The sequence below is a fragment of the Aulostomus chinensis genome, chromosome 14, assembly GCF_037954235.1.
Source record: "Aulostomus chinensis isolate RoL2024-O1b breed Wild chromosome 14, RoL_Achi_v1.0, whole genome shotgun sequence".
NCBI lineage: Eukaryota > Metazoa > Chordata > Actinopteri > Syngnathiformes > Aulostomidae > Aulostomus > Aulostomus chinensis.
In genome coordinates this window covers 14,862,002-14,873,385 of record NC_141333.1, presented here as the reverse complement: position 1 = coordinate 14,873,385, position 11,384 = coordinate 14,862,002, and the positions used below count along the sequence as shown (strand labels likewise).

General features: G+C 43.1%; 1 protein-coding gene across 6 annotated transcripts in view; it reads right to left on the bottom strand.

Moving 5' to 3' along the window:
- spata6 (spermatogenesis associated 6) overlaps positions 1–11,384 on the bottom strand; it is a 23,948-nt gene extending 12,564 nt beyond the window's left edge. Inside the window, exons 1-10 of one of the 6 annotated variants that reach the window (XR_015119381.1) lie at positions 11,211–11,380; positions 9,094–9,231; positions 8,821–8,869; positions 8,646–8,687; positions 8,417–8,541; positions 7,529–7,609; positions 4,912–5,340; positions 2,671–2,758; positions 1,355–1,392; positions 865–979 (exon numbers count right to left, since the gene is read on the bottom strand). Coding sequence is in view for 5 of the 6 variants with exons in the window: in XM_086225499.1 (XP_086081625.1) it covers positions 865–1,016; positions 1,355–1,392; positions 2,671–2,758; positions 4,912–5,340; positions 7,529–7,609; positions 8,417–8,541; positions 8,646–8,687; positions 8,821–8,869; positions 9,094–9,231; positions 11,211–11,285 (1,217 nt within the window). In the remaining variant the exon portion in view is untranslated. The other 5 variants (XM_086225499.1, XM_086225502.1, XM_086225504.1 and 2 more) reach the window with 5 other exon arrangements.

The following is an 11,384-nucleotide window of genomic DNA, read 5'->3' as shown; positions in this document are numbered from 1 at the left end:
TTTGTTTTCCCTCCTCTCTCAGTAATGAACAAACATGACAAGACATCAGTTTCTGTAATTCAAAAGGTGGAGGGGAATTCATCCTACCTGTCCACTGTGATCAAAATTAAAGATGGGATGTGTATCAGTACACACACAAAGTGGCGGCGGTGTATGACTAAGGCCCCGTGGGATTGTGGGATATTTGTTGTGTCCTGTGATTGGGAACTACATACAGGTGATTCTTTTGCTTTTAAGATCTTTTGAGCAAACAGCAGTGGTTTAAACAGATGGAGGAGGATAAATGCAGGGCAAACAGAACAAACAGAGGATTAGCTTTTCTCCTGCTTTGGTGTGAGCGTGATGGAAAGCAGCTGGATTTGTGGCCAGAGAAGTCAAACGCAGGGCTGAGAGGGAACTTTTAGAGCCCTTAATGTCGTCAGATATTCTCAAGTAGAACGACAAGTTGTACACAGGCACGCTTGCTCTTTATCATGGGGTTGATCGTTTTTCTCTACTTAGAGCTGCATCCTGTGTATGAGAAGTGTTCTATACATGAGTATTATTGTCATTACTATTACTACAGCAGGGATTCTTAGCAATACTTTCCATGTTTTTTCCACACATTGGAGGAAAAGTTTCATGACTGTTCACCCTCTGCAGCACCTGTTTACACATGAGAAACAAACAAGAAATGCATCCACTCTAATATCCAATTGTTTGGCTTAATATATTTACCCCCCCCCCCCCCCCGGCCCAAAAAAAAATCCAGCCTCTGAAGTTTCTGTTTTCAAATGACTGTTTGTTGAATTCTGCTATAGGTTCACCCTTCAGGCCTTTACCAGATTGTGGAGATGTTTAGGCTCTAATATCTAGAGGTGTTACCTTTCCCTGAGGGAACAGTTGAGATTCAGGGGGCTTCTGCAGTCTGGTGAGGCCCTGGTGGAGTGCGCCCAGGCAGCATCTCTCACTGGGCTTCTGGTGCGGGCTCCAGGACTCCCTGGAGACAAGTGCAACCTCAGAGAATCTGACTCCGCCTGGATGAGGTCCCAAGGGTTGGAGGTGCTGAATTATTTGTTTTATCAGGTAGATACAGTCTCTTCAAAATATTGCAAATTTGCATACAATTTCTACAGTACAAAACCTCAAAATCTGAGCATCCATTCTTGTGTAACTGTAAGTCAAAGTATCTTTGTTTTCAATTCTGCCAATGGAATTTCAAGTCACTGAAATATTTCTTGAAATACTTTGGCTCGAAACGACACAAAAAATATGTGTAGAATTTTGAGTTTTTCTAGTGGTACAACATCAAAAACCCTCTGTGCTACTGTTGTGCTGTGGCTTTAAAAGTGTAGCTGGTTATAATTAGACTTACTCTGTCTGTTCGTGGTCTGTAACTCCCCAGGAGAGAGCCTACAATGACAAGGACATGTTGGATTTGAACAAACAAGAAAACTCCACAGCTTTTGGACTGTACTTTCCTCTAAATATGCAATGCACTTTATTTCCTGAACATAAACAAGTGGAGTCAACCTTCCAGTGCACAGAAACAACTGTGCACAGTGACCTGAACAGATGTGTGTGCACGTACAGAAGCACTTCACTGTCTGTTCATTACACTCCTGTAGAAACTACAACAGAGGGAATGGACACCAGAATTAGAGGCTATTGTATCAGTCAGACAGGCCTGTTTAAGCCAGTTCTAAATGTGTCTTAACACCACAGACTGTGTAGAGATGGACAAGGTGAGGGTGGCCCAGAAGTGAAGCCAAAATATCCTAATCGCCCCCTAGTGGCTGTTTGCGGTACGCATCATACATCGCCCCCCCAGTGGAGCTAATTAAATAAATTGAAGTACATCTCAAACACATTTTTGATGTGCTCTCATTCTGGCATCAAACCAGCAACATTCTACCTTCTACTTCAATTTTGGTGTCTAAACCTTTCAAATATGAAACACTGATAACGTCAGGTGAAGGGCGGCGTCTCTCTCTCTCTCTCTCTCTCTCTCTCTCTCCAAAAACCATGCAGCTGCTCTGTTGTAACATTCTACTTTTGGAGAGCAATAATTTATAATGAAAAGAATAGCATATGTATTATTGATGCTTGCCACCATCTAAAATCAATGTTCGATAATATTGGGTATGGAATATTTCTTTGATTAAATTACACCCAACGGAGGAACCAAAGAGGTAAGAGAGAGATTTGGTTACACGACAGATACGAACGAGAAAAACATAAATGTGCTTAGAAAAGGAGAAACTATTGCTGATATTCCTACAGAGACTTCCTCACCAACTGGTTTCTGAATAAAGCAACATGTGTATAAACACATATGATCAGAAAACTGGAACACTTAGCTCGCGATCTAAATTAGAGACTGATCTTAAGAGAGGCAGGAATCAGATCCAGTGGTTTTGTCGGTGTGCAGAGTCTCCATCCTCCACGGCTCTATGTGACAATGACAAATGTGTTGTTTGTGATGTCTTGGTTGTACTTAAAAAATAAGATGAAGTAAATGAAGAGGCAGTTCATTTCTCTTGTTGGCGGTTAATCTTTTTTTTTTCAAAATACTAATCTGATGTTTCCTGCCACCACCTACACAAGATATAATGGCTGACAGTGCTGTGTACGCGGCATCTACTTGTTGAACACTTCCATGAGTGTTTGCTTGGGAGTGATGAGTTTTACCGCAGTGATCGGCTAAGAAGCGACGATGACCCAGAGCACTCATCGGAGAGGAGGACGGAGTCGCTGTGCTACTGCTGCAAGCAGGAACCTGCCAAACACACCACAGAACAAAAGGATACGCTCCATTATAATTCTAATGTTCTTATTACAGGGCAATTCAAGAACCAAAAGAAGTGCTCGGTACTGATACTGGTTCAAAGTTGAATGGCACCAGCTGTTCCAGGAGGAGATGTGAAGCTTTTAGTGACAGACTCAGACAGGCGTGTCACGATAAGAACTATATCTGTTCATCACACAATAAACAGACTTGAACTTTTGTCATCCATTTATTCAACGTGAATGCTTGCTCACAGGAATGCCACCTAAATTTCTTGAGGTTAATTTTATTTAGGTGTAATTTGTTTGGGATATTTGATATTTTTCACATTCTAATTCTAATGCCCGAATTTGCATCTTCTTAAAATTAAAAGTTAATCACTCTTTGAAAGAGTGAACTTGTATTATCATATCTGTGTCATAAAATGTGCTGACAATAAAACTGTTTAATGCAATAATTTCTGAGACAATTTATCATCTAACCAACATGGTACTGAGGAAGAACATCTCACAGTCAACTTCTTCTGGCATGACGTGGAATAAAGGAAGTGTCCTGCATGCCAAAAATCTCTACCACTAAAAAAAAAAAAAAAAAAAAGATAAAAGATTTTACAGAATAGGCGGCTGATTGATACTCTAAATTGACTGTAGGTGTGACTGTGAGTGTGAAAGGTTGTCTGTCTCTATGTTGGTCCTGTGATGGACTGGTGACCCGTCCCGGGTGAACCCCGCCTCTCGCCCGAAAGTTGCTGGGATAGGCTCCAGCCCCCCACGACCCTTAACAGGATAAGAGGTAGAAAATGGATGGATGGATGGATTTTATAGAATAACCGCTAAATTATAAGTGCAGGTTGTGTTATCCCTGTGTCTCCCTCTCCAAACGAACCAGAGGGTGAGGCTGTGAAACGTGCACTGATAACTCATTCACCATGGGACTGAGCGACTTCATTAGGTATCTGTTTGTTAATTGCAGCTTGACTCTTAATTAGTCAGGTTAATTGTCAATGGAAGATTCCCTCAGGAAAACCAGAACAATGCCTGTTGTATTCCACTAATTTCCATTCATGCTTGTGACAAAAACAACAAGCCAGAACCTAATCACTTCCTTTAATAACAGCATGCTGCTGTATTTAGTAATTCATACCTCAGGATTAGATTTGATGTAAATGAAGAGGCAGAGATAGAGCGAGGAGAGAAGAGGATGGAGAACTAGAGCTTGTCTTGTTGTTGTTGTCCATCGACTACCCCCCCCCCCCCCCCCAAAAAAAAATAGGTTGTAGGATCAGGAAATTGCTCCCTTTTATGATGCAAATCCCTTGTAGCAGTGATACGGCCATAATTAATGTGTTAACAAATCACTGCGTAGCAGCCTAAACACTGTACTGGTGCTATTAAAGCCAACCTAAATCCCACGGTGAGGATAATGGGCCATATTGACGCAGTCATACTTAAACATACGCGGTGACGTCAAAACCCATTAATGGCTCAGGTGAAAAGATTAACACTGCTCTATTATTACGCCATGCACTTAATCTTCCCTCAAGATTAAGTAAAAATTTGGGAAGCTCCCAAAGAGGCAAGGACTACATCAGTTCAGGAGCCCATTAATTATATCACCCCTGTCCACTAAACACGTGTACTGTTGGCATTATACACACATCACACCACTGTGCCAGCTGCCTTCAGTTTAAGGGGATACATAAAATGTAGTAGATACACAGAGAATAAACTAATGCACTATAACACAAGAGCTCTGCAGGAACCCCTGCCTCCATAGGCCGGATACGGTCCAGTGTTTCGTGAATCTGACTACGGTGATGTTGTTTTTAATACATCAGCAAGTGGTAAAAATATTGTATATATTCAATTCTAAGTATTTTTTTTTCATTATTTTTTCATGTGGATCAGACGGTGAGACAGAATTTTGCAACATAATGACAACATTCAAATAAACGCTCCAATTACATGTCAATAAAGTAATGAACACCCTGAGTATAGCACTCTCAACTGGGCTGGAACAAGACTCTGAGAAGAATTGCTTAGGCATCAGTCAAGTTCGAATATTTTGGGAAGCTAAACATTACAATGCTAATGAAGGGAGGATACCTCATAAATTGGTGAGTCGGCGCATATAAAGTTACCAACCAAGAAGGGAGGCTGGCTCTGCGTCTCCCTCCTGAAGTGATGCGGCCCGAGCTGCAGATGGCTGAGCCTCTGCCTGGCGTCCTCTGAGAGCTGGCACATCTTGCGGTGCGTGTAGGGAGACAAGGCCCGGGTCCTGGAGGACACGGTGGGCTGCTGGTAGCCAGCGTCTACACACACTCTTGTTTGTTTTCTTCCATCCTTGTTTTTAAGGGTGATAACGCTGGACTGAGAGGGTCTGGACGTGGGTGATAATGCAGAGTTTCTAATCGTAGCCTCAGCATTTAACTTCTCCTTTCCACCTTTTGAAGACACACACATCCCATAGTCTATTCTGGAAGAATGCCTGCAGGACGGAGATGCTTTGGACTTCTTTGGTAAACTCTGTGTGGATGGAGTTAAAGAAGGCCTCACTGGAGAAAAATGGGAGGTCTGTGAGAAAAATGAGGATATATTATTGTAACAGGTTGAGCTATCCTCACAGGTCTCCATTTGGAAGTGTCTCAGCAGTTTAGAGTCTCTACAGACCACCATGTTATTTGGTTACACAAACGTCAGCCGTTCCAGCAATTAAGGCAGTTGCTTTGGCTCCTGATCCAGAATGGTTCTCCCAGGACAAAACCATTAAACCATTAGCTAAATCATTCAGCTTAAGTGTTACAACAACTGCTCTCGCAGTCGGCACTGCTACAGAGGCAACCTCTGCAGAATTACTTCAATAACTCTAATGGCCGCTAACATCATTCTTCAATGCAATATCCAACTTCCTGCAGGTAATGCCAACCGGGGATAAATAAGTTAAGATAAAATGTTAATTGCATTTGATGGCCATCTCCAGTCTAATATGATAAAGTGGCATTACATGGCTGTAAAAAAAAAAAGATAATCTAAATGCTAATTAGGGAAACCACACAACATTCAAACTATTTTAAAGAGGAACTCAATGATGAATAAATCCTCATCCATGCCATTTGAGAATGGTCGGATTTAATGAAATTAAGGTAAGTCTGCCCCTCCACCTGCCCCCTGGTCTGGATGGTGGACTGTCACCAGTCACGTTTCCTCACACCAGCTGAGCCATGAAGCTACTGACTATTGTGTGATAGACGTTGTTGTTAAATAATGTTCAGGATGTGGATAAAGAGCAATAAAAATAACTTCAAAACTTTTCTCAGTCTAATTTCAATTCCAGTATGCGACTGCCGATTCCAACACTGCCTCTGATACCAGAGCTTTTTATAATTAGTATCATAATCATTGCTGTTGTTGGCATTGTGTTTAAGGTTTCATCAAGAGGCTGCAGGACACCACACAGAATACATCATTAAAAAATAAAATAAAAAATTATATATATATATAATATTGGTAACATCTCATCTTATGGTAGTTTCATGATCCAGCATAAGCTAGGAATGGAATCTGAAGATTATCCTGATATCTGATCTATGAATACCATCGGTGTCAGCACCTGGTTCCAATATTCCTGATCTGATAACCCAGATCTAAAAAAATGGCAACAGATGATGAGACGCGGGGAAAAACACATCAGATGTTTCTAAAAACACAGGTGCTTTTTTCCCCATAAGTTTCTATCTCTCTAAAGTTCTATTAAAAGAAGACAGGGTTTGTCAGCGGGGTGGGCAGGCAGTCAGGCAAATGCGTATGCTGAAGAGCCATTAGGACAGAGAAAATGGAGAAATTCTACTGTCTGACAGCCACAGCGGTGCTCGGATCCAGACATCCCCTCAGGGGCCAGGACAACACTCAACAACAATCTGTGTCGCTGTCAATGGCATCCCATTTAAACAAATAGCTTAGCTTAGGTTACCGCACCTGGGAAATGCATGGCAGTGTTTCTGGAACAACAGCATTCCAACCCACTGTGGTGTGGATCATATGTTGCTAACAGGACTGTTTGGGAAAGACTTTCTTATTCTCACTAAAGTATAATCTTTTAGGCGTACAACAGAAGACAAAAACAGTCTGAAATAAGTAAAAGTATATAGAAATGGAGGAAATGAGCCTTCAAAATCCAAAAGGACAAAGTAGAAAACAAGAAACATCCCAGGTGACCCTTAAGAACCTCCATTTAAACTGTGACTGACTGGCCGAGTGTGTAAACTCACAGCTGGTAGATGCGAGAAGCCTCGCTATCAGCGTCATAGATCTGCTTCCCCGTAATTACATTCACAAGGAGTGAACAGATATCCTTGAAACACTGCCAGTATAGATAGATAGATGCAGTAGCCATGGCAACAATAGAATGTTGCATGGGCATGTATAGTGGAGAGGGGGGGGGGGGGGTGATGGTGAGCGACACCATTCATTAGAGGCCTTGAGAGATGAATCTTCACTCTATGTCACCAGGAGTGTGTTATTGTGTGTGCACAGATATGTGGCAGGAAGACTGATAAACACGCTGCTTACTGGTGAATGATGAGTAGTACTTTGATGGATTTTAGCTGTTTAAATTTTTGACTGAGAGGCTTTTTTTTAACACACAACGAAATGAGAACCTGCTCACTCCGAAATGTGTTTAACACATCAACAATAGGCATAACTCACCTGAACCAAGAGAAAACGAAACTGACAACAAATGTGAAGAAGTGGACAGACTTACAGGTGATGACACCGAGCCATCACTCCCATCACTTTCTTCAATGACTGATGTTGTGGCAAACACCACTTTAGGAGAGATTCCCTGGAGGGTGAGGGACAAGAGGAACAAACACAACACCTTTAACAGGGAGATGAAGACAAAGGGACAGATAACAGCGCTGCTTGGAACACCAATTTACAACCACAAATCTTCAATCTAGGCCTGCCTGGAGAAAAACAAATTGCAGAAAGGAAAAAGGGTCCAGTGATGTTTAAATAATATGGCATTTGGAGTGAGACATCTAAATTGCTATGTAGGTCTCAAACACAAACACATAAAAGCAGCGCTGAAGGGAATCGTGTTTAAAGGCATTTAAATAAGCCAGTTAGCGCCTCGGAGGGGAAGCAGAGGATAGAAAAAGAAGCCACAGAGAGATGAAGGAATGAAAATAGGAGAGAAAGAGACAGTATGACTAGTGGTTGAAAAGAGAGGAAGTTCTCAGTCGAGTTTTCCTGTCTGTCTAGAAGAGACGGACTGCAGCTCTGTGAGGACAATGCCCAATTTTCTGAAGACACTTCCTGTCAGTCGAGTCTGTCTTGTGCAGGCACCGCTGAGATGAGAAGACTCACTTTGAGAAAGCAACAATCTTCACCAATCTGTGACTGACACACGTAATATTGATGTCAATCAAACTGCATCACATGGTGAACAGCTCTGCTAGTCGGGGTCACTGTGACCTGTCACAACAACGCATCATCTGACAGGAACAACCCCCGTCTTCCCCCTCTTCTTTGAATTTGCTCAATCACTAGCTAAGGTACTTCTTCGGGCATGAAAGACACGTGCTGTCACTGACGCCCAAAGGAGCAGTTAGAGAGAAATGGAAAGACAAGATGGAGAGCAGCCTACAGGGAAGGAGGAGGACCTCTTCATCAGTTCGTCTCTCTCTGCAGCTCCGTCTCTGGCACTCCGTCTGGGATCAGGGTAGAGGAAATCTCTGCTGCTTTCCTTCATTGTGGCTAGGATCTCACCCTCTGACACCACGGCCAAACAGCAACACACAGAATACGAGATTCTGATTTTGCAACGTCACTCAGTGGGGTCACACAGGCCCATAAGGCATCATATAAAAGCGTACCTGGAGGCGCCAACTGAATCAGCTCAAAAGATGTGGTGTCAGCTAAAGGGAAGGAAAGAAAAGCACAAATGTGGCGTGAGCTAATGATCGGTATCAAAGCTAATAGCCTATAAGCTTGCACAGCGGAGGATTCAGGACTACAAGATGAGGAGGCAAATCCCAAAGGGCTGTTTACCTTCTAAAAGGTCAGCTACAACAGCAGGGTCAAAAACGCCAGAGAAAGTCTGATGAAACAGATGGAATACAATGGACATCAATAATATATCTAACAAGATGAGACTGACAGCCAGGGGAAAGGGGGCATCTTTCATCAGACGGCAGCAGGTTTGAATCCTCAACCTACTAAACCAGTCAAATGAAGACAGATATTTCACAAATGAATATTCATTGACCAACAATCCGGTGTAGCTAAAGATATGATCACATCATATACGGCAGATATTTTTACCTTCGCAAAGACCATCTTGTGATGGAAGAGTAAAGGGAAGCTGGGGGGCAAACAGGGAGTCTTCCTGTGCTGGCCCATGATGCAAACACTGAGGTAGATATCACTCCTGGTAGACAGCTGCACTCCTGGACAGGTGACCTACATACAAACAGGGTAAAACCTGCTGTTGTTAAAAGGGTCTCTCATTAGCAGATCTTCAGGGACTCAGTTTAGATATAATATTTGGGAGGGACATGGCTCGGAGGTAGAGTGGTTGTCCAGCAACCAATCGGGCTGGATCCTCACTTCCCTTGGTGACCGTGCCTAAGAGTCCTTAAGCAAGGTATCAAACCCAAAACGGCTCCCTAAGAGCAGGTTGGCACCTTGTATGGCAGCCTCAACCAACAGTGTGTGTGTGCGTGTTTATTCCAGCATTATAAAGTGTTTAGAGTGCCACCTAGGTAGAAATATGCTAAATGAGGGCATTTAACACATCATGTATTATGATGACATGACAGCACAAATGGCCGATGTAGCATCATGCGCCACGGAAACCCCTCAACAAAAATTCAATTACCTGTGTGAAGAAGAATGCGTTGCTGTGTCGGGGTGCGTTTATTTGACAGAGGTGTTTTTACTGAGGTCATTTTGACACATTGCTGCAAGAGGGGTTGCACGATTCGGAAAGAAATATCTAACTGCAATCATTTTGACTGATGAGTCACAACATTGGAAGGTTTATTCACATTTTAATTGAAAAACAAATTGAAATAATAATAGAGGTGGAGGATTTGTGTGTGTGTGTGTGTGTGTGTGTGTGTGTGTGTGTGTGTGTGTGTGTAGCCGAGCTCAGCTGACATTGAGCGAGAGGTGGGGTACACACTAGACGGGTCGCTAGTCCATCTGCAGGGCCATCAGGGGCAATTACGGGTTCAGTATCTTGCACAAGGACACTTGGACATGGACAGGGGGGGAAGTGAGGAGTGACCACAATCCCCTATTATCCAGCTAGAACCCTTCGCTCCCAGGATGCAGGGTTACTGGTGGTTCCTAGAGTGTCTAAAAGTAGAATGGGAGCCAGAGCCTTCAGCTATCAGGCTCCCCTCCTGTGGAACCGTCTCCCAGTTTCGGTCCAGGATGCAGACACCCTCTCGACCTTTAAGAGCAGACTAAAGACCTTCCTTTTTGATCAGGCTTATAGTTAGGGCTGCTTAGGCTGGCCCTGAGATATGCTGCTATAGGCTCAGACTGCTGGGGGATCTCCCATGGTGCACGGGGCTTCTCTCTCCTCCACTCTGTCCTCCTGTATGGCTCCCCTCATCCCAGATCCTGGGTGCTGCTGGAGGAAGCTCCAGACCTGAAGAGGCTCAAGCTGCCACCCGTAGCACCGCCTGCTCACGTCCCCATCTGTCCATCAGTCTCTTCACTTTCTCTCTCTTTATCTCTGTCCTCTCTTTCCTTCTATATATCTGTCTTCCTCCATTATCTGTCTTTGTCTCTGCTCTCCTGCTCTCTTTCCCCCCAACAGGTCAAAGCAGAAGGCCGTGCCCACTGAGCCTGGACCCCTGACATTACACATGATGCCTGTGACACTTAAACAGGATGGAAGCAAAATCAATTGAATCAATTACACCTGTGTTTACACTATCACATGTCAGCGAACAGTAACTGCTGTTCAGAAAAAGCCACTTTATTCCAAAGAAACTGAAACACCACATAATTTAATCACACCGGAAACGACGCCAAATCTGTTCATTTTGATCAACGGCACTTTTAAGAGGGACCTTTACAGAATTAGTAGAGCTTTAAAGAGATTTTTACATGTTTGCTTTCCTGTAATATCAAACTTTAGCTGGCTACTCAGTAATACTAACATCGACGTTAGACATTCTCAATCGATTTAAATTGAAATTTGTTAAGCCGCTACTGTTATAACAGCTTACTTAACATTTACCTCATGAGACTCATTATATATGTTACATTCGCACTGCCACACATTTGAACAATTAACTTCATAAACACTGAAGCAATTAATCTAGGACAATGACTCGCCAGTGATAGGAGGGACGACAGTGTTAGCAAAACGAAGATTGCTAGCTAACAAAACCGCTATCTTCGTCAACTACGGATACACTTACTGCCTGAATGTCCAGGTACACGGTACATTTCAGACACTTCTGACGCAGTTCAGAGGAAGAAAGCTTCTTCTTCATCGTGGGAGTCGTTCATCCAACTTTCAAAGTCTGTTGTCATAGCTGCCAAACAGTGGCAGAGCGGATGTGAGTCATGTGACCAGGAAGTGGAAAATCAAA